Source organism: Penicillium longicatenatum (assembly GCF_028827895.1).
Source record: "Penicillium longicatenatum strain IBT 33135 chromosome Unknown contig_6_segment0_segment0, whole genome shotgun sequence".
Classification (NCBI taxonomy): Eukaryota; Fungi; Ascomycota; class Eurotiomycetes; order Eurotiales; family Aspergillaceae; genus Penicillium; species Penicillium longicatenatum.
In genome coordinates, this window is record NW_026643123.1 from 3,458,186 (window position 1) to 3,479,221 (window position 21,036).

At 48.4% G+C, this 21,036-nt stretch overlaps 7 protein-coding genes across 7 annotated transcripts; 5 read left to right on the forward strand and 2 right to left on the reverse strand.

The window, feature by feature from the left end:
* Window positions 1-276: 276 nt before the first annotated feature.
* Window positions 277-1,922, forward strand: N7484_009494 (RCC1-like domain-containing protein; the record flags this gene model as incomplete). Its single annotated transcript, XM_057119881.1, has 4 exons — window positions 277-430; window positions 519-842; window positions 884-1,014; window positions 1,074-1,922. The coding sequence occupies 4 exons, from the start codon at window positions 277-279 to the stop codon at window positions 1,920-1,922; spliced, it is 1,458 nt and encodes a 485-aa protein (XP_056969436.1).
* Window positions 1,923-2,812: 890 nt separating this feature from the next.
* Window positions 2,813-3,458, forward strand: N7484_009495 (Nuclear transport factor 2 Eukaryote; the record flags this gene model as incomplete). The annotated part of the gene is made up of 5 exons (XM_057119882.1): window positions 2,813-2,825; window positions 2,892-2,962; window positions 3,045-3,116; window positions 3,177-3,275; window positions 3,393-3,458. 5 exons carry the CDS (start codon window positions 2,813-2,815, stop codon window positions 3,456-3,458), a joined length of 321 nt encoding a protein of 106 aa, XP_056969437.1.
* A 603-nt stretch (window positions 3,459-4,061) lies between these two features.
* N7484_009496 (tubulin-specific chaperone D) lies at window positions 4,062-8,023 on the forward strand (the record flags this gene model as incomplete). The annotated part of the gene is made up of 5 exons (XM_057119883.1): window positions 4,062-4,307; window positions 4,376-6,896; window positions 6,971-7,244; window positions 7,296-7,815; window positions 7,880-8,023. The coding sequence occupies 5 exons, from the start codon at window positions 4,062-4,064 to the stop codon at window positions 8,021-8,023; spliced, it is 3,705 nt and encodes a 1,234-aa protein (XP_056969438.1).
* Window positions 8,024-8,562: 539 nt separating this feature from the next.
* On the forward strand, window positions 8,563-9,549 carry N7484_009497 (U1A/U2B'/SNF family RNA-binding protein; the record flags this gene model as incomplete). Its single annotated transcript, XM_057119884.1, has 4 exons — window positions 8,563-8,609; window positions 8,667-8,673; window positions 8,763-9,069; window positions 9,155-9,549. 4 exons carry the CDS (start codon window positions 8,563-8,565, stop codon window positions 9,547-9,549), a joined length of 756 nt encoding a protein of 251 aa, XP_056969439.1.
* Window positions 9,550-9,895: 346 nt separating this feature from the next.
* Window positions 9,896-11,115, reverse strand: N7484_009498 (H(+)-transporting V1 sector ATPase subunit D; the record flags this gene model as incomplete). The annotated part of the gene is made up of 7 exons (XM_057119885.1): window positions 9,896-10,223; window positions 10,287-10,296; window positions 10,350-10,398; window positions 10,456-10,781; window positions 10,854-10,864; window positions 10,927-11,039; window positions 11,101-11,115. The coding sequence occupies 7 exons, from the start codon at window positions 11,113-11,115 to the stop codon at window positions 9,896-9,898; spliced, it is 852 nt and encodes a 283-aa protein (XP_056969440.1).
* A 258-nt stretch (window positions 11,116-11,373) lies between these two features.
* Window positions 11,374-14,161, forward strand: N7484_009499 (mRNA splicing protein SYF1; the record flags this gene model as incomplete). Its single annotated transcript, XM_057119886.1, has 5 exons — window positions 11,374-11,463; window positions 11,535-11,651; window positions 11,714-11,767; window positions 11,827-13,838; window positions 13,900-14,161. The coding sequence occupies 5 exons, from the start codon at window positions 11,374-11,376 to the stop codon at window positions 14,159-14,161; spliced, it is 2,535 nt and encodes an 844-aa protein (XP_056969441.1).
* Window positions 14,162-14,924: 763 nt separating this feature from the next.
* On the reverse strand, window positions 14,925-19,894 carry N7484_009500 (uncharacterized protein; the record flags this gene model as incomplete). The annotated part of the gene is made up of 5 exons (XM_057119887.1): window positions 14,925-15,664; window positions 15,729-15,835; window positions 15,887-16,275; window positions 16,325-16,670; window positions 16,722-19,894. Coding segments are annotated over 5 exons (4,755 nt in total), but the record flags the coding sequence as incomplete, so codon positions are not given.
* Window positions 19,895-21,036: the final 1,142 nt, after the last annotated feature.

Here is a 21,036-nt window from a genome sequence, read left to right on the forward strand (position 1 = left end):
GTTTATCAAAACAGGTTTGTATAGAAGAAGAGGCCAAAGTTCTGCTCAGCTTCATATCTCATGAGCCTATCGAAAAATCGTAGTGGCAAAATGTACCGGAGGTACCATGCTAAACTGCATATTATAACGTACGAGGGGGTGTCTAAATAATAGCCCCGCTCAATGGATGCAGCCGCGACGTAATCACATTTCCCAGTCTGATTCTTTGTCAATTGGCAGTAGTTTCATTAGCTGGACTAATCTTTCGCATCACTGCTTTTAAGTATATTCCCCACGATGCCTCCTAAGCTCCGCTCCAGCTCCAGCTCTGCAGGGACAGCGAAAGAACGATATCCAGCCGCAGACAAGGCCGTTGAACGAGGAAGAGATGATAGAAGTGTGACAAAGGCCACCACGAGAACAGCCGGGGCGAGCCCCACGAAGCTGAAAGGTAAATTAGGGGCTCCAGTAGGCTCTAAGGCATTTCTCTTCCTATAATAACTCCAGGAATGTATGGATATTGGCTTATTTTGTGACAGAAGATTCGCCTATTAAGAATATCCCTCCAACTCATCTACTCGATGTGTATGTGTTTGGAACTAACTGCTACGGCGAACTTGGACTGGGAGATCTGACAAGGAAATCGGAATTGCTGCGCCCCGTTCTCAACAAAAAGCTAGATGCGCGAAATATTGGAGTCGTTCATATCGCTGTTGGGGGCGTTCATTCTGCGGCCCTTACGCATGACAATCAAATTCTGACATGGGGCGTTAATGATGAAGGGGCTTTGGGAAGAGATGTTAAGCAATATGGGGATGAGGATGCGGGCGATGTGGATAGCGGCAAAAGCGATGTCCCATCAGGTGATGGAAGTGATGATGATGAAGTACTCATAATCTAAAAGAAGCTACGCCACTGCCTGTGGACCCGTCGTACTTCGGAAGCGGCATTGTTTTTTCTCAACTTGCTGCCTCGGATAGTGCGACCTTTGCTTTAACAACGGACGGCCTGGTATATGGCTGGGGAACTTTCCGAGTACGTTTGCTGTGCTGCCCCGCGCAATTTGGGACTCACTAGTTAACTTATCATTGAAGGGGGCTAATGGAGGAGTTGGGTTCTCTCCCTTAAGCAAGCAAGAGCAACGAACACCTCTTCTGATCCCTCTACATGATGTCGTCAAAATTGATGCTGGTGCACAACACGTGCTAGCATTGACATCAAAAGGTACCGTTTTTAGTTGGGGCTGTGATGAACAGAATCAACTTGGAAGATGCCGAGCAAGTCGTCATCAACCTCATCCTCTAGAACCCAAATTATGCGCTCTCCCAACCGGGATCAGAGACATTGGGGTGGGGCTGTATCACTCTTTCGCTATCCATAAAAAGGGTGACGTATATGCATGGGGCTCCAATAATTTTGGCCAAACCGGCGTTACAACGAGCGCCGGTCAGAACGATGCAATCGTGGCATATCCAAATAAGGTTCCTGGTCTGAAGAAGTATGGCCTACTTGTCTCGATTTCCGGTGGAAAGGATCACAGCATGGCTATCACTGAGCAAGGTGAATGTCTCATTTGGGGTCGCATTGATAATAAGGCACTTGGCATTGCACTCGAAGATATGCCTCAAGCAGACATCATTTATGACACATATGGTAGACCACGAATATTGAAACGGCCTAATCTTCTGACCGGGGTGGGGGACAAAATTACTTTCGGAACTGCGGGAACTGACCACTCCTTCGTGATCACAGAATCCGGGACGGCCTATAGCTGGGGTTTTAATGCCCAATGTCAGGCTGGTCAGCCCGGTTTGGATGAGGTCGAAAGGCCAACTCTTCTTCACAGCAAGTATCTCGAAGGGAAGAAGCTGGTTTCGCCAGCCGCCGGTGGTCAGTTCAGCGTCGTCTTTGCAGAACATTCGACAAAAGACTCGTGCATGTGATGAAGCCGATCTACCTACCGGCTCTCAGGGATAGTTATCAGTTGCTCGATTTGTCATCTCTCATTTTCATACGATGTGTTTGAAACATACATCGCCCAACGAGCCCAGCGCCACAACAGGGCAATTCATCACTTTCTGGCTCTACTGACAAGGTGTGGGTCCATGTTATAAGGAGTCCCTCAGCATCTGCCTGCTCAGCATCTGCCTGAATTTTTTCCAAAATCTTTGCGTGATATTATTTATTCGAATAAGTCAATTATCAATTTTTAATATCGACAATCTCTCCGTATAGAATTGGTCGCTTTGCTTCGAATTTATCAAACCGCCTTTCCTATAATGTAAATTATTGAAAGAAACCTCGGGTAATTTTGGTTTCAGCGCAGCCACCAGCGGTTATCTTCTCCTATTGATATCTTTGTAACAGATACCGGACTATTTATCTAGAGCTCTTTAGCGGGGTAGAGAAACATAAGATGTCTTACTACCATATCAAATGAGCTTTCAAGTTGAAAGAAACAGTTTATCGCTAGACAACTTGTATGGCATTGGTTGGATAAATTTTTTGGGCACTAATATCGCGCATAAAGAACCTTTGAAAATGCGGTTTGGGTACCTTATATTTCTCTTTCACAAAGATCAGTCACCTTGATTAGCTTTATGCCCCATCATCGATGGGTATGAAAGCGACATGTGCCCCTCTTTGTTATATATCTGGCATCCAGGCCTTTTTCTTCAGCTTTACCTCAATCATCTCCTAACTTTTCTGTCCATATTTCACCTTTTTCAAGCTACGACCTCTATCTATGTGCGTTTCCTTGGTCTTTGACGTACAATATATTAGGTTTTGTGGGCTGATTCACTCTATATTTAGTATTGCAATAGTTGATACCATGGATATTGCCGGTATGTCAGCTCAATTTTGCACTATTCTGTTTTCACGTGTGGATGCCCATCGCTAAATTATGCTAGATCAATTTGCTCAGCACTGGTTCCCAATATTTGATGATGCATCCGAAAGACCGAAACTAGCATCTCTCTACGTATGTCATCCTTCCAAGATTCCACGACTCAAGGATCTTTCGAATCATAGAGCCTATTAAGAACAAGCTGATATGACAGTAGCGTTCGGATTCGATGTTGGCATGGGAAGGTAAACAGATGCAAGGTGTCGAGAGCATCATGGAATACCTGACTGTCAGTATCCCCTCCACAAATGAAAGTGCAGATAGCTCATACAGGATATACATCTCCTAGAAGCCAGAGCTGTCAGTTGTGAAGACCCAAGCCAGTATTGTAGATGCCGCTCCAGCAAGTGGTGGAGGGATGGTTATCACGGTCACAGGAACTCTGGCTGTAAGTGACTTACTTTACTCCCGCAGGCTGACTTAGACTAATCCTTTGTCTGGTGTATTTCAGATTGACAATGAGTTTGATAAGCCAATGGTCTTTACCTCAACATTCGTTCTACAGTCTACTTCTGAAGAGTCGAGCCCATTCTTCATCTACAGCCAGATCTTCAGACTAGTCCTCTTATAGAGAGCTTCTATTCTATTAGACTCGGAATGAAAAGATCGCCTGTAAACTCGTCACATGCGATGGAAGGTTCCTGGGGTTGCTATGTACTTAGGTATAGCCTATAGCATGCCTAAATTCAAATGCTACATACATTGGACTAGGTTGCTGATTTCTCTGTTTTTTGAGCCACCTGGTCCTAGCTCATATATTTCCTCTTCTTATAAAATCTAGCTCTTTTGAGAATGATATAGGCGCAGAATTGACGCGTTTCGCGGAAGCCTTCACAAAAGTCATCCACAATTCTTGACATGGAGCGTAGATAGTAGACCTAATTTCAAGAGACACCTACTCATTGGCAAGCAAAACTCGAATGGGCGAGCGCATAAGTTCATCGATGCATAGGAGACCGACGTTAGTTATTTTATAACGGGGACGCTTGCATCCCGTCGACATTTCAGAAAGTATGATCGCCAGGATAGTTTCTCTGTTTCATATCCTACGTTCTCATCGCTGTCAAGTAGTGAGAGCTCATCGTAGAGATATTGTGAAAAAATTTTCAATTGATTACAAAATATCTCATGAAAATCAATAGACTTGCGATGTGATTCGCATCCCTCTTGTCACATGACCGGGCCCGCTGTTGATGCTTTTACCGAACCTTTTGAGAACACGACTACAGCCATATTTCCAATTTTCGCGATGGATGCTGTGGAAGACCGGGACTTGAAGCTTCAACGGGCTTCCGGCGACCTGGTGACAGATTTCTCGGAATTGCTGCCGTCACTGTTGTGGAGATTTGAAAAAGGAACCCCTCTCCGCACCCCACGCAGATGGGCACCAGTCTCCAAGACGGAGAAGCTCGTAACCCTTGTAAGATTAGCCGTGGCTCTTGTGAGGGCATCTACTTTATTCACAACACTATTAACTGAATATCACAGCTTGAACCTTTCCAAGAATGGCCTCAACTCTTGGACCCGCATTTGCAGAAGCTGCTGCCTCCTTTGGTGGATGCCTTTCTGGCATATTTGACCAAGCATCGCAGTCAGTATGGCTCTCAAGTAGCGAAGGCCTCTCAAGGCCCAGCTTTGTATCCTCTTCCGAAAGCAATCTGTAGGCTGCTTTACACGTTCTGTAAGGTTCGTGGAGCCAAGGTGATCAGCAGATTCCTTAACAACGAGCCCAAATATCTTGACTCACTGCTGCGAGCTTTCGTAGAGTGGGACAGTGCCTCATTACCAGATGTGACAAATGAGGACTCCTTGGCGTCAAATTCACAGACTCTACAGTGGGAAGAGCGATATGTCATGTTGGTCTGGCTCTCGCATCTCCTGCTGGCACCATTTGATCTTTCCTCGCTATCCTCCGATGATATTCCTATCCCGTACGAAAACTTGGGGCAAATTGGGACTATTCCTGACAACACTCCAATGATCGCAAAGTCACTGCTGTCTTTGGCCCTTCATTACATCCATGTTCCTGGCAAAGAGCGTGAGGCAGCAACGGCTCTCTTAGCACGACTTACTCTGCGTGGCGACATGCAAGTCCTCGGGTTTTTGACGCGTCTTACTGATTGGGCCTTTGCTATCTTGCAGCCTGCTGATGACGAGGAACAGCCTTCAGTCTATTCCTGTATCGGAGTTCTTTCATTCATAGCCCGTCTGGCTGGTTCTGGCCAGTTGGAGGTTTTTGCGCCTTTTCTCAGACGTATCTTTGAACAAACAATCTCCGTTTCACAGGGTACCTCAAATGTTTCAACAATCATTAAAACCTCTGCTATTGCCCGGAAAACTGTGGTCAAAATTCTTCGCAACTTTACAGTCATGGCTCTGTCTCTGAGTGAAAGAAAAGATAGCACTCTCACTGATGATCAGCTCTCTACTATCCTCGAAGATACCATTGATCACTTCCTAGTGGCTCTTTCAGACAAGGATACGCCTGTGCGCTTTGCTTCAAGTAAAGCACTCAGTTTTGTCACTCTGAAACTGGATCCAGAAATGGGAGCGGAGGTCATCGAGGCCGTTATTGGCTCACTCGGAGAGAACATTCTTTACGAAAGAGAAGATGGCACCCTGATTACTCCCTATGAGGCACGTAATGCGGGCTTACAGTCGCTGGAACGCAACACGAGCGGCGTTGATGCGCAACAATGGCAGGGTCTAATGCTGACTCTATCCCATCTGCTATTTCGCCGTGCACCTCCGACGCATCAGCTCCCCGAGATTCTTCAGTCTCTCGTCTCGTGTCTTGATTTCGAACAAAGATCATCCACTGGTAGTTCTGTGGGAACGGGTGTTCGTGATGCCGCTTGCTTTGGTATTTGGGCATTGTCTCGAAAGTACACAACTTCTGAACTACAAGCCATACAGGCCCAGACTGTGCCCTCGATTTCTGGGAAATTCGAAGTGGATGTCTTGCAAAAGCTGGCTGTGGAACTGGTCTGCTCCGCCTGTGTAGATCCGTCCGGAAACATCCGACGAGGTGCATCTGCTGCTTTGCAGGAATTGATTGGCCGTCACCCTAATATGATTACTGAGGGTATTCATCTTGTGCAAGTCGTTGACTACCATGCTGTTGCGCGGCGTTCCCGTGCTATGATCGATGTGGCTAAGTCCACTGCCTCTCTAGACCTGGTGTATTGGGGTCCGCTTCTGGACGCTCTGATGAACTGGCGAGGTATTGGTTCTCCGGATGCCGAATCACGGCGGCATGCATCACGATCCATTGAATCATTGAGCAGACAAGAAAAGTTCAAGTCTATGAACTACGTTCTACAGCGGCTCTTGAGTAAGCTTTCTCGTATTCCTCGAGGTGATGTGGAGTCACGACATGGATGCTTATTGTCGATTGCCACTACCATTGACGCATATACCTGTGAGTGGAATTCATCACCAGAGTTGAGAGATACGCCAGAAGGGAGAGAAGTCTCTTCCCGTGTCGCTAGGTTGTGGGAAATTTTCGACTCTCCGTACAGCCCTAGTGACAACGATTTGACCCTTCAAAGCTCTCGCCCTGAGTTAACCGCAGAGGCATCCTCTTGTCTCATCTCTGCACTCTGTCGGGCAACCATTTCAGTTGACATTGGACGACCATCGGAGGCATTGCTTGATCGCGTTCTCCATATTTTATCATTGTGTGTTTCACGTGGTGAGGATATTTCTATTCAAACCTCATCAACCGCACTTTCTCTGTTATTTCCACTATTATCGCCAGCAAAACAAGATAGCACCGTGCAGGCATGGTTCTCCCATCTTCGCGCTTCATCGAGGCTTCCCAGTGGCCGAGGCCAGGTTTTAGCCCTTGGTGCCGTTTTCAAACAACTCGAGGGCCGAGAAAACCTGCAGCAGGACATTATAACAGAATTGCTCAGGTGCACTGGAAAGGAGGAGTTCATCGAAAAGCGAGTCCTTGCTGTGAGGTGCTTCGCCACCGGTGTCGTGCCACACACGATCAAACTCTCACGTATGTATCTTTAAATGCTTTCGGATGAAAAAAAGAAAGAAAAGAAATATAGTGGGATGCTAACTTTGACACAGCTTTAACTCAAACCATTGCCCAGAGTCTGGTTGGGTTCCTCAATGATTATACCACGGACAGGAGAGGAGATATCGGGTCCTTAATTCGGATCGAGGCGATTGAAGTAGCAAAAATACTTCAACCCAAACTTTCATCAAGCTCACCTATTGTCTTCGAACTCGCCGGGTGCCTTTGTCGGCTTGCGTGCGAGAAGCTCGACAAGGTCAGACTACAAGCATCACTTTGCCTGCAGGACTGTTTCTGGGAAATGGTTGACTTTAATCCTTTCCACGGGTAAGTGGCTTCGATTTGACGTATTTATTCGAGCAGAGCTAATTTGAACAGGAGATTTGAGCATGTCAGCGACGTATCTTCTCAGGAGTATTTCTTTCAACTGCTTTCATCCTGGGGCCAGGAGTGGTTGCGTCTCCCACTTCTGCAAGGCCTAGCTACCTCTGCAGTTGCCGGTGCCGAAGGTCTTGTCCGCGCCTCGCGGGCTGCTTTGATTCAGTTTCTCAACTCCCACAGTCCACACTCGGATCCCAATATCTTGATTGAGATTTTGCAGGTTTTGTCGACTGCCCTGCAGGATAACCTTCCAGACGACCGTTATGCCATCCCTATAATTGAGCTCATTGCATTCTTGTTGGACAGCTATCATGGCTACGCAGTTGCTGATCCAAATGGGTCGGACCCCGTTTTCAGGAAGATCTTCCTCCTCGTCCAGAAGGCCCATTTCCGATCAGCAAATATCGCTCGCATGGAGGGGGCAGTCAAGGTTTATGCCGCATTGGCGGAAATTGGATCGTTGCAAGGGGACGTGTTGAAGAAGCTGACGGCGATGCTGCTGCATCCGTTCCCAAGAGTATGGGCCACATTCAATATATCTCCATCGAAATTCCATGGTACTAATTTATTTTTCGTCACAGGTTCGTTCAAGTACGGCAGAGTACCTTTATATGATGACCAACTCTGACACCGTGAAGTATGAGGATTGGTCTGCATCCCCCAGGGAGTTGAAAGAGAAGGTGGACATATTAAGGAGCGATTTGATACAACAAGGTAGTTTTTAGAAACATTTTAGAGTTTAAAGTGTCCGATCAATAATAAGTGGCCAGACGTATTGGCAACTATCTACTGTGTACTGAATTTTGCCTGCCCAGGTGGGTATAGATGATGCTTTACAGTACTATATATATCCCTACGCTTGGACCTACCTAGACTCTCGAGGGAACCTTTGAACATTGGAACCTCGTCCAACATCCTGCTTTTTTGGCACAAGTATGACTTGATAATGGCCGGGACACTCCAACAGTATACTGTAAAATAAAGGAAATTTGTTTTTCATCAGGAGAATTGAAAAAGGAAAAAAAAACAGATGTACCAAAGTGGTACTAAAAGTAGAAAAAAGAAATGCATCATCCGTGAATCGAACACGGGCCTCGTCGATGGCAACGACGAATTCTACCACTAGACCAATGATGCTAGTTCATGTAATAAGCTTCAAACTAATGATATACAGCCCAAAAGTAAATTTGCTTCAACCTAATCCGACCAACAGAAAGCAGAAGCTCAACCGCACTCAGCTTCCAGAGCTCATTCTGTCGCAACCATGGCGACTGCTGGCGCATCAGAAGGGACTATGCCTCCCAATAGCACGTAAGTGTCTCTCGTTTCAAATCTCTCTCACTACTGACCGCTAATCTTCCTTCGCAGGGTATATGTACGGACCACTCCCCCTCTTCACCCATCATCTCCAACCGCTCCGCGCCCGCACCCTGAGCTGACATATGCATTTTCACAATCCATCAGGTCCGTAATCTAGAGGAGCACATCAAAATAGAACAGCTCAAGCAGTCGCTGGAAGAGATCTTCTCCGAATTTGGCAATGTGCTTGAGATCGTCGCAAAGACCAATCTCCGCGCCAAGGGCCAGGCTTTCATTGTCTTCGACAGCGTGGAGGCTGCCACTCGCGCCATTGAGGAGGTGAATGGATTTGACCTGTTCGATAAACCCATGGTACTGGACTACGCGAAGACGAGGAGCGATGCTACTGTTCTGCGGGAAAACGGCACCGACGAGCTAGAGGCTCACAAGAGGCGGCGGAAAGCTGAGAAGGGTATGTTGCAGTGCTCTCTTCACGACCACATTGACTATGAGAGGTACATCGTGTCTAACCGTTGATCTTATCATATCTTTTACAGAGCGCAAACAAGCCCACGAAGCCCTCGAGGCCCAGAAGAAGCTCAAGCGTCCCGCTGCAGCTGCCGAACCTGCTCGCCCCGCGAAGACGACCAAGGGTACCGGTCTCAAACCTACCTCTGGTACTACCACTGCCGTCGTCCCAGACGAGTACCTTCCCCCCAACAAGATCCTATTCCTGCGGGAAATCCCCGACGATTCCAGCGAGGAGAGCCTGTCATCTATCTTTGGTCGCTTCGAAGGATTTAAGGAAGTCAGATTGGTTCCTGGTCGCAAGGGTATTGCATTCGTCGAGTACGAGACTGAGGCAGGAGCTATTAGTGCAAAGGAGGCTACTTCAGGCATGCCCATGGGCGAACAGGGCAAAGCTATCCGCGTTACCTACCAGAGACAGTAGTTGCTTCGTTATTGCACTTCTCCGAAAAGGGTTAAACATCCTGATATTGTTCTACTGGCGTTTGGGGGCTCCTATCTTACTTATGTATTCGCAATACAAAGAGATTACCTGGGTGAATTATGCCTTGTTCATTTTCTTCCCTTCTAAATTGCTGGGATCTGCGTTAGTCCAATAAGTCGAAGTATATTTGCGGTAGTGAAGCAAAATGGCCCAGGCAAAGCAAAAACAGTACAGAGTTACTCCGCAGTACTTGACAAGAATGATGCTAATATCAAATCAAAGGCCACGGGGACAATACATGTAGCCCGAAATGGGGGAAATAAAAGATGCAAAGAAAAGAAAATCCCTAGAAAATAACATCGTTGTCTTCTTGTTCGCCCAGAACATCCGTGGTTTCGACATCCTCCTCCTTCGCCTCCTGGGCTGGTGTGCCCTCTTGTGCTTGCTTCTCGGCTTCCTTTTGCCGGGCAGCCAGCATTTCGGCGTCTGCAGCCGCAACGTCGCGCTGCTTCTTGCCCGAAACCTTCTTTAGACGGTAGAATTCCTCGCGATCCAGTTCGTCGAGCTCAGAGTTGATGTCTATAGGGTTTGAATTAGTGCTGTGATTTTGATCGTAGAGGAGGTAGTACAAACATTTGATGGTGTTCTCGGTTCGAGGAATAATGACATGTTCACTGGCGCAAGATGTTAGTACTGTGTATGATAGCTTACCACTTATGTTGTTGAATGAAACTCACATGGCGTTCACTAGAAGACGAGTCAGTTTTATAAACACGGGCAACGAGATCGTTTAGGCTTACCTCTTCGGTTGACAACTTTAATAACCTCATCCAAGATCAAGAAAGCAGTCTAAAGATATTAGCCATTAGAATTATGCAGATAATGCTGGTGCTCCACTCTCCATACCTGTAGACTAGCTAGCTCCACCAACGTCTCGACGGCGCGTGCATATGTCTCCCGGCAGCGCTGGATCTGCTGTCCACCCTTACCAAGGCCCGTCAAAGCAAAGTCATTGATACCATCCTGTGTATAACTCTCGAAATGGGGAAGGAGGACACCGGAGACGTTCTCCTGCTTTGCGCGCACTCGGAATCGAGCTTGTTTGGCGGACTCCTGAACCTGGTACCCGATATCGCCACCAACTGCATAGCTTACTTCGGCCAGGGAGAAGGCTGCAATTTGCATGACCCGACCCATCTTTTGCTTAGCCTCATCGATGCGACGTGTGATTTCTGCGAATTGGAATTAACTCCTAGGGAATGGGAATGCGGGATGCGGGGAGGACCCGACTCAAGATATCATACCTCGGAAACGTCTACCAGAAGATATCAGTGATTAGCGGAGCTGTAAAGATGCAAAATGATACGAAGGCCCTACTTTGTCAATGCTTCACTCTTTCGCTTCAACAAGCTGTGTCCAATCTCAGCTCCCTTCAGCTTGCTCTTCATCAACCCCAGTGATTGGCGAGTCGGGAAGACTGGCTCTCGGCCCTGCAAGAAAGAACATTAGTCATATGAAAATGTGAGGTGATATATGCCAGGTTTCACTTACCACAGCACCGGACATGACGGCAGCTTAGAAACCAAATAGAGAACTAGACCAACGACAGTTGTAAACGTGCGGCCACATTGATATGACGCCGATAGGAATATACCGCCTACCCAACCTGGTGCTACAAAATCACGTGATATACATTCGACCTCATCGTTTCATCCTTCATTGACGCGACAGTGTGATTTCCCCGTGAAGTTCACCACCTGCGCCCATTTTCTCATGCTGCACTAGCGAACGTGCTACTTGATCCCGCTCGACTAGAGTGGCGCTATGCCAGGGACGCTCCTGCCCCCGAGATCAAACCGGCAGCACGCACAGATGGATCGCCCATCTGCGTCCCGGCCGGACCTTTACCTGATTGTGAGCGCCCATTGCACGTTATTTTCCCTCAGCCCAAAATGTTAATAAAAACTAACTTCAACTTGTACCAGACTGACCAGGACACTGTTTACGAACAAGATCTGCTACGTGAAGTTGGAAGCATTAAGCCATGGTTGGCTTATATCGAATTCAAACAGCAGAATGGCACGCTCTATGAGCAAGCTTTTGTATGTTCATATACTGAAGAACTCAAACCCCATGGGATGACTACTAACATAGCTCTTTACAGATTATGGAGCGTGCCTGTCGACAATTGCCTCGCTCATACAAGCTATGGAAGATGGTAAGAAATATTCAAAACTGGTTGTAAGGAACTGACTTCCTGACTGATACTTTTAATAGTACCTGGAGTTCCGAACCAAGCATCTTAAGGGCCGCAACCCCACTGTCTACCGTGCAGAATATCTGAAGGTCAACGCTCTCTTCGAACGAGCTCTGATCCTCCTCAACAAAATGCCTCGTATCTGGGAGATGTACCTCACTGTTCTAATGCAACAGCCCATGGTGACACAAACACGGCGAACTTTCGATCGAGCTCTCCGTGCATTGCCAGTCACGCAGCACAACCGAATTTGGAGACTATACAAGGGCTTCGCACGATCTGCATCTGGACAAACTGCCGTGAAGATCTGGGCCCGGTATATGCAGATTCATCCTGAGAATGCGGAGGAATATATTGATATCCTGGTTGAGATGGGTGAATATACGGAGGCTGTTAAGGTCTTCATGGAAATTCTTGACAACCCGCGGTTTGAGTCCAAGCACGGCAGGAGCAATTTCCAGTTATGGACTGAGATGGTAGACCTGCTGGTCTCGAAGGCCAAGCATATTGAAACAGGCCCGCAAGTGGGAATCGATGTGGATGCCATTCTTCGAAGCGGCATTGACCGATTCGCAGACCAGCGAGGAAAGTTGTGGGCTGGTCTGGCGACCTACTGGATCACCAAGGGTAACTTCGAAAAGGCACGCGATGTGTTTGAGGAGGGAATCACTACCGTTATGACAGTCCGTGACTTCACCCTGATCTTTGACTCTTACGTCGAATTCGAAGAGTCCATCATCGGCAACCTGATGGAAGCAGCAGCAGTTCGATCTGAAAAAGGCAAACTCGATGAAGACGCCGACTTTGATCTCGACTCACGCATGCTCCGCTTTGAGCAATTGATGGATAGACGACCTTTCCTAGTCAATGACGTTCTTTTGCGACAGAACCCCAACAATGTCATTGAATGGGAGAAGAGGGTAGGATTGTGGGGAGATAACAAACAGGAAGTCGTCAACACATATACAGCTGCGATTGCCGCTATCAACCCCAAGAAAGCCCATGGCAAATTTTCGGAATTGTGGGTCAACTACGCCAAACTCTATGAGAATGGCGGGGATCTGGCAACCTCTAGAGTCATCTTTGAAAAGGCCGTCAAGGTTCCATTCAAATCCGTGGCCGAGCTCGCTGAAACTTGGTGCGAGTGGGCCGAGATGGAGCTCCGCGCCGAGAACTTTGATCAGGCTGTTAGCATCATGGCCAAAGCCACTCAGGCGCCGAAGAAGTCCACTGTGGATTACTTCGATGAGACCTTATCTCCCCAACAGCGAGTTCATAAGAGCTGGAAGTTGTGGAGCTTCTATGTCGATCTTGTCGAGAGTGTGTCCTCGTTGGACGAAACAAGAAAGGTTTACGAGCGCATCTTCGAACTTCGCATTGCGACACCACAAACTGTTGTCAATTACGCAAACCTGCTGGAAGAAAACGATTACTTTGAAGATTCCTTCAAGGTGTACGAGCGCGGTCTGGATCTGTTTAGTTACCCAGTTGCCTTTGAACTCTGGAACTTGTACCTGACCAAGGCTGTCGATCGCAAGATCGGAATTGAGAGACTCCGTGACCTTTTCGAACAGGCCTTAGATGGGTGCCCACCAAAGTTCGCCAAACCTCTTTACTTGATGTACGGAAATTTGGAGGAGGAACGAGGTCTTGCACGACACGCTATGCGCATTTATGAGCGTGCAACTCGTGCTGTTTCCGACGAGGACCGATTTGAAATGTTCGAATTTTACATCACCAAATCCGCCTCCAACTTCGGTCTCACATCCACTCGACCTATCTATGAGCGGGCTGTCGCTGCTCTGCCTGACCAGGAGGCCAAGGAGATGTGCCTCAAGTTCGCTGAGATGGAGCGCCGGCTGGGCGAAATCGACCGTGCTCGTGCGATCTACGGCCACGCGTCGCAGTTCTGTGACCCTCGCACGAATGCTCCCTTCTGGCAGAAATGGGAAGCCTTTGAAGTGCAACACGGAAACGAGGACACATTCAAGGAGATGCTTCGCATCAAGAGAAGTGTCCAAACTCAATACAAGTATGTTCATCTCCCTCTCCCCCTCCCACCCCTGGTAATCGAGTTATTGACAATCTTATAGCACCGATGTCAATTTCATTGCATCGCAGGCTATTGCACGCAGCCAACAACGCCCAGATGACGAGCAAGCCGGAGACAACGAGGATGCAGACCGTGCCGATGCCATGGCTGCCATTGAACGCCAAGCCCGTGCTCCTGTTGGCTTTGTTGCTGCTAGCACCGGTCCAGAAGGTGGCAACCGTCCTCCACCCGCTGGTCAAACAGCCCCCGCAGCCCCGGCAAACCCCGATGCTATCGACCTTGATGATGACATGGATGAGTAGGCAGTTTCCATGCCCCACTGCCCACAAAGGATAATCTAGAACGATGCTCAAATCTGCTCACTGAGCTGAGAGCTCTATGGTTCCATCTCTTCCACACCGCTCTACTTTGAATTTTCTTTTCTCATCTAGTATAAGTATCATCAGTGACATACATTCATGTCATTGTTCCTTGTTTTTTTACCGTTGCATCTCTAGTCTGGCACCGACTTGCTATTTTTTCTTGAATTGACTCGACCCGAACAGGGTTGAGATTGAATGAACTGCTTTCCATTCTATTGTTATCATCATTCCTCGCTTCTCTCCCGATACCTTCTCATAAGGCGTCTCTTCTCTGTTGTACAACATACCTTGTTTAGTTAGCTATCATCCATGGGCCTTGGGTTCTTTCAGGATTTGGTTTCCAAGCTACTTGGTCTGGTAATTTGTATTCGAGTCGGAACCCTCCTACATGGACAAAAAGCTACTACCGAAGATTTTCCATGCGCCAGAATTGGGCGTAAATTGGTCTACATAGTTAACGTCTTGGCTTATCAGATACCATGCTGATCTGATTACCGTCTTGCAGTGTCACTAATCAAAATGTTCTTCTATTATCAGGCGCCTATAGGAAGATCGCACTTTATCTACAGTCGAGATTGAGTAGGAGAAGAAGGCAAAAATCAAAACTACAATGTCCAAAGCTGCGACCCCAACGCTATTCTATATGTAAATGCAGGCAAAAAGCAAAGAAATGAAGACTGTAGACACCCAGAAGAACTCACGGCTCTTCAGATGAAGCAACCTCAGTGGGAGCGGCATAGCTCTCGTCGGCACCAGTTTCAGCCTCCACTGTCTGTTCGACTGCAGATGTTGCCGGGGCAGCAGTATCCTCGTTGTCCTTCGTTGCGTCCAGGCTCTGCTTGGCTGGAGACGCAACTCCAGAGCCAGGTTGAGATTTCTCAGCTTCCTTGCCAGCATCAGGGAAAATCTCAGCAAACAGATCAGGCAAAAATCTTCCAAGACGCTTGCGAGTTTCCAGCCACATTTCCTCCTTTTTAGGGTCCTGGGATGGAGGCACGAGGTAACCACCATCGGCCATGACCAGAAGAATATTCTTCAAGCTCTCAGGGATGGCTTCTTCCAGGCTATCGCCCTGGCCGCTGTTCATCATGCGGTCGAGGATGTCGAGGATTTGGAGCCAAAGGTGAACCATTCCCTCGCGGTTAGGAAGCTGGTCGAGGTAGCGCAGGAAGATCTTGCAGACCAATGTCGCTGCTTGGACTCGGGTCTCGCTCATACCGATAGGATCGGAGTGGTAAACCTCAGGCTTGAGCAAACGCAAGATGAGTGGGAAAAGGACCTCATCGAAGAGAGTGGCCCATTCCTTGTCGTCACCGGAGATTAACTCTGCAGACAAAAGAGCTCGTTGGAGAGTGGAAATTGCATGGTGTCGAATATCACGACATGGGTTGATACATTGGCCAGAGAGGGTTTGGAGAATCGGATACCAGTAGGCAGCCCAGGCTAATAATTTAGAGCACGTCAGAAAGTCGACCGCGGACAGAGGCCGAAAATAATAAAGACTAACCTTCATGTTGCTCAAGGTGAGACTGTTTTATGAGCGTGGGAACTCGACCAGTCAAATGGTAGATTAGACCAATGGCCTTGACACCACGGGTGACTACTTGATTTTCGCTATTTGATCGTTAGCAGTTGCCTGGCGTGAAATAATATAGACTGTCATACGTAGGCTTCGGTTGCTTGACACTTTTAGTTCTCCGGATGTGGCCATCCCTCCGACGTTCGGTAATGGACCCCACATGCGCCGCGCTGACAAAGTCATTTGCAAGGGAGATTGTAAACTTGTAATTGTCGGCCGTAACAATATCAGGCATGGACTCCACAATGCCCTTGAGAAGTTCAAACACCATAGGGGCAGACTCTTCGTGTTGAATCAATCTCTGAAGGATAGACCAGAAGTCGGGAGAAATCGTGATCTCGTTTCTTAAACGGCCGGGGTGAGCGAGACATCGCGAAAGACCTTTCACCGTTGGCAGAGCAAGAGTTTCTAAGATATCTTGGTCATATCCAGAGATAGCGTGGAGCACAACAGGTACTCGAAGGAAATGCTCGTCCTATGAAAAGTTAGACAATGTGCAACACCACAAACATAGAAATACTTACATGGCTGAGTCGTAAGAGGTTGAGCAGATAAGAGACGATGCGTGATACCGTCAACGGATGAAGGTTTTTGGCATCGCGCACTAGCGTCTGTAGGGTAGTCGCAAGTGATTCGCCCAGGGCCTCAAGGGTTTCCTTATCGCGAAGAGTGAGCACAGTTGCCAACTCTAAATTGAATATCATGGCGGGGTCATATTTCGGCTGGTTAGGATCAACTCTGGCACTTGTGGGCCTTGATACGGGACTCGGCCGTTCTGGCTTCACAACGATGACAGCAGGTGCATTGTCCTCTGGCAATTGCGACAGCAAAGCCTCCACAAGCTTCACTAGAGATGACAGAGGGAGAGTTCTTGTCGCAAGTTAGCAGGCTGGTTAGAATCTTAATAGGCACATCACTCACTTGAAATTGGCTAATATTTCGGATATCGAGCATGCAGTAACGCAGTCTACTGTGCAAAGGGTGTTGTCAAGTTCCTCGTCTGACGGCTCCGGAGGATCATCAGCTGCATAACTGGACAGGTAAGACGTGAATGCAGACAGTAACCCTGAGTCATTGCTACGGTTGTCACGATCCACCACTTGCGATGGGGGTTGTAATGGAATAGAAGAGACGTCAAGCTCGGCCGTGAGCGTAGAGTCAAAGGGCGGGATCAAGGAGTTGATAAATAAATTGCTGAGAATCCTGACAACATGCTCCCAGCCCTGCTTGGGTGCAGACTCATTGCCCAATAGAACTCGAAACAGAACGACAGTAGCCAATTGAGCTCGGAAGTCCCTTCCGAATTTTACAGCCAGCTCACTGACCATCACACTCTTTTTGCCTACTTGCACCTCAGTGTTAAGCGCAGTACTCGGAGGCTTATTGGTCGCCAATGTGCTGATAGATGCCAGAGAGTAGACAATACGGTCGAACGCCTCAGTCAAGCCATACCGGGCTGCGATTTGAGCGCATTGGTCGAAACCATTGACAACACGAGAGTAAACTGCATCATCTGATGCGGACATAAAAACGTAAGATAGGGTTGCCACTACTGGCTTCCACGTAGCCTCAAACATGTCGGCATCGTGCATGTTGGTCTCCCCCACGACCATATCGCTAGAGTTTGACGACTTTAGAAGAAGCTCTTTCCAAGCGTAATCGAAGGCGTGCTTGTTCTCATGCTCATCAGGAAGAATGATCTCGTTCTCCTTGATAGAATCGTAGATCTCCTGGAGGAATTCCTCCGTGAAATCGCCGCCGCCGTTGACTCCGCGCAAGTTCCTAGCGAAAGCAGGGAACGACATGCGGTTTTGTGACTTCACATTGGGATTATAAAGCTCCGTGTTCAGCATGATTATGGCATAAGTCAGAATATACAGGGCATCCTTGTCCGCAATTCCTTCTGGCTGCGCCTTTTCGGTATAATGCTCTGAAAATGTTGTGACGATTCGTTCAATGAGCGGCGACTCGCCCGGCAGACGGAAGGAACTCAGCAACTCGCGGAGTGCCTCCACTACGTTTCTCCCTGAGAAGTCGAGAAGATCCACGAACGCGCCCAGCAATGCTTCATTGTCACGCTTTGAGATGAAATCTCCAAGGACTTTCTTGGACAATCGACTTGTGCCCTTTAGGAACCGAGCTACCAGTACAGGATTGCTCGGGTCCTCAATAATTCCATGCTCTGCTAGGTAGGCAATTCCCGCCTTCGGGTTTTCGTTGAACATTTGCGCTCCCTTGATGATAATTTTTTTGGTTTTCCGCTGAGTTCGCAGGCGATCTCGTGGAGGGTAGTTTCCGTGTAATGGTACATCATCCAATCGGTCGTAAATGAATTGCACGTACCCCAGGAGAGAATCCAGGCAGAGCGGAGGTACGTTTGTGGTGCTCCATGTTGCGGAGTCGGGGAATGCGTTTCGCGAGAGTAAGCCAATCATGTCCTCACACAAATCGGCTCGATCGACTTCACAGTCGTAATTTACAAAAAGTTCAACCATGAAGCTCGGAATCCGCGACAATACACCGATGCTTTCAACCATTGCTTCACGGGCTTCTGGTTTCCGTGAACCACCTTCCAGCCCAAGTTTCTGCCGATCCTTGACCGGAACTGGTGTCGATCTGCCGCTGTTTGTCTGGGATGCCGGTTGCTTAACCAGTTTGGGGGTTTGCGGCACGCCTTCATAAAGGGACGGGTCAATGCCGGGTTCTCGGGGAATCTCAACACGAGGATGAAGACAAGCCACCAAGTATGACAGGTAAAGCTCCTGCTGAAGCTTTAAGACAGGTCGGCATGTCGATAACAGAGTACCGGCAACCCTGAGAGACCCAGCAAGAATCGCCAATTGTTCGGAACGTACCAATTGGAAGATGTAACGGCAGAGATCATCTTTAGCCAATGCTGCCAAGCTTGGGTGCCGTGCGATGGAAGGCCCAGCTACTTCTAAAGCAACATCGATGATGCGCAGAGCCATCACTCTCATCGTGTCGGTATGCTGCCGGTTATGGGGGTCAAGTAGATCAATTAACACCCGGAAAAGCTCCCTGATGGAGGGCAAAGAATATGGCTGTATATCTTCGCTTTCATCATCAGTCTGTGGGCTCGGTGGTGCGGCTGCTGCTCCCCCATTGCCTGTCTGCTCGGGAGCTCCCTCTGTGCTGGTACTGTCCCGTTCCGCGGTTGCTGTATCTGAGCTCATAGCAGACTTGTGCTGTGAAGCGACTGTGTCACCGTTGACAGACGGATCCATCTTAAGATTGGAAGTATCTTTCTTGATACTTTCATCTGCGAAAGGAGTTGGTCCGGCCGGGATATTTTGGTCGAGGTGTGACAGCCGTGTGAAAATGACCTGGCACATGTTGACCATGGCCATCTCTGCAGACCTGCGCAGTACCTCAGACAGCCGACTCTGGCAGCACATGCTGAGGCCTGTTTCCATCATTTCACAGACGCTTTCGTCCCCCAGCAGCTCCCCCTCTGGTCGAGAGAGCATGCCTTCCATCAGCTTCAAGATTCTTAGCAACACAATCTCGTCGGCAGAAGAGTCGCTTGCTTCGAATCGGCAATGTGTAATGGCGGCGGAAAGAAGCTGCATTGCCATCGGGAGTCGAGGTGAGTCCCGGTTGACAATGTTGTAGGAAAAGAACTTGGTCACGGCAACCAGGGCAAGGGAGGTAATGGCTGCGGAGGTCGAAGAGGAGCGGATGACCTGCAAGAAAGGATGAAGCAAAGCCGGGGTATCGAAAGTGCGGATGTCTTTGCAGCCCTTGAGATCACTTCGCAGGCGGGTAAAGGCCGATATCAACGGATTATCCTGCATGCTCTTCCCCTTCTTCCCTCGCAGGCCCCATCGATTGGCCAAGGCATGATCATCATCTTGGCGGGGTGATTGTGGGCTTTTGCGCGGACTCGGAGGCGCGGAGGAATCGCGATCGTATACACGGGTGCCTCCATTGCCGCCCAGGATAGCGGAGACAGAGGAGTGTGCCCAGCGGGCATGCTTCCGCATAGACGAGGTAACGGTGATACATTCTGTGGTCACCAGGGCCACGGGGTCTATGGCGATAGGTAAAGGCTCTGACATGGTGGAATCGAGCATCTCGACCGGGAGATGAGCCCTATGGTGTCACCGAGGAATCGGAAATCGGCGAACAAACAGCTGGTCTCTCGATGAGCTGCTGCTTGCCTGTCTGAGCCTAGCGTCTTCCCCGCCCGCTCACCGCCTTCGTCAGGGGTCAAGACCAGGTGATTCCGAAGATCCGGTATTCAACTCTTTTCATTGGATAATACTACCAAGCTCCGGTATTATGTCTGTATTACACTTGCCACAGAATATCACACAATGAGAAAGTGGACTATAAAATGGCGATGATGCTCGCAAATTTTTCAATTTGTGTAACTGTTAACACCTCTCTACCTATTGGAGTGGACTTTTTATCCGCTGGCCAATGTCTCGGGCATAATAGCCTCCTTCCAAGGTTTTTTTGTTCACCTGCATTTTCTGTAGCCACAGTGTACCTTGATACCTGATTGTATGAAGGAGGTATGTGGGCCCTGCAGAAGCATCACTCTAAACTGATTAGCAATTATTGAAAAACGAGTCTCGATTCTCGTGGTACCTTAGTAAGGGCAATGTACATTGGGATCCATGGGTCACTAGAGTAATGTAAGTGGAGTTGTTTGGGGGGAGCCACTATCGGTTTGTTTATATATAGCTTCTTCGGGGCAGATCCAAGACACTAGAGACCCATCATGTGGACCTAGAACCATGAGACAGTCAACACATGTGCTGTTGATGATTGCTTTGTTTCTTTTAAAAGTTCCGAAGCGAGACTTTGGAATATGCTTAATTGTGACACCAATAGTTCTAAGGATCCTCAATGTCACTCCCAGAGTGTTGGGTATCTCCAGCTGTGGTCCACATAAAACCCAAAACAACAGCACTTGATTCCGACTAGCATTCTACTGTACTTAAGCCAGACGACTTACTGTAAAGTGAAGCCAGGGGGATTTTAAATTGCAATTCTCATGTTCCAATGTGACTTGTCAGACAAGCCTTGCAGGTGGTTGGGGAGAGCAACGGGGACGCGTTGGCCGGACAAACGTAAACACTCCACGAGCCTCCAGGCGCCAAGGCCCAGTTATCGCCCTATCGCACTGCTATCATATCCCCCGCTTGCGCCCAAAACAACTCTCCTTCTGTCGCATTCTATGCGCTCGCAGCCAACTGAAGAAGTGGTG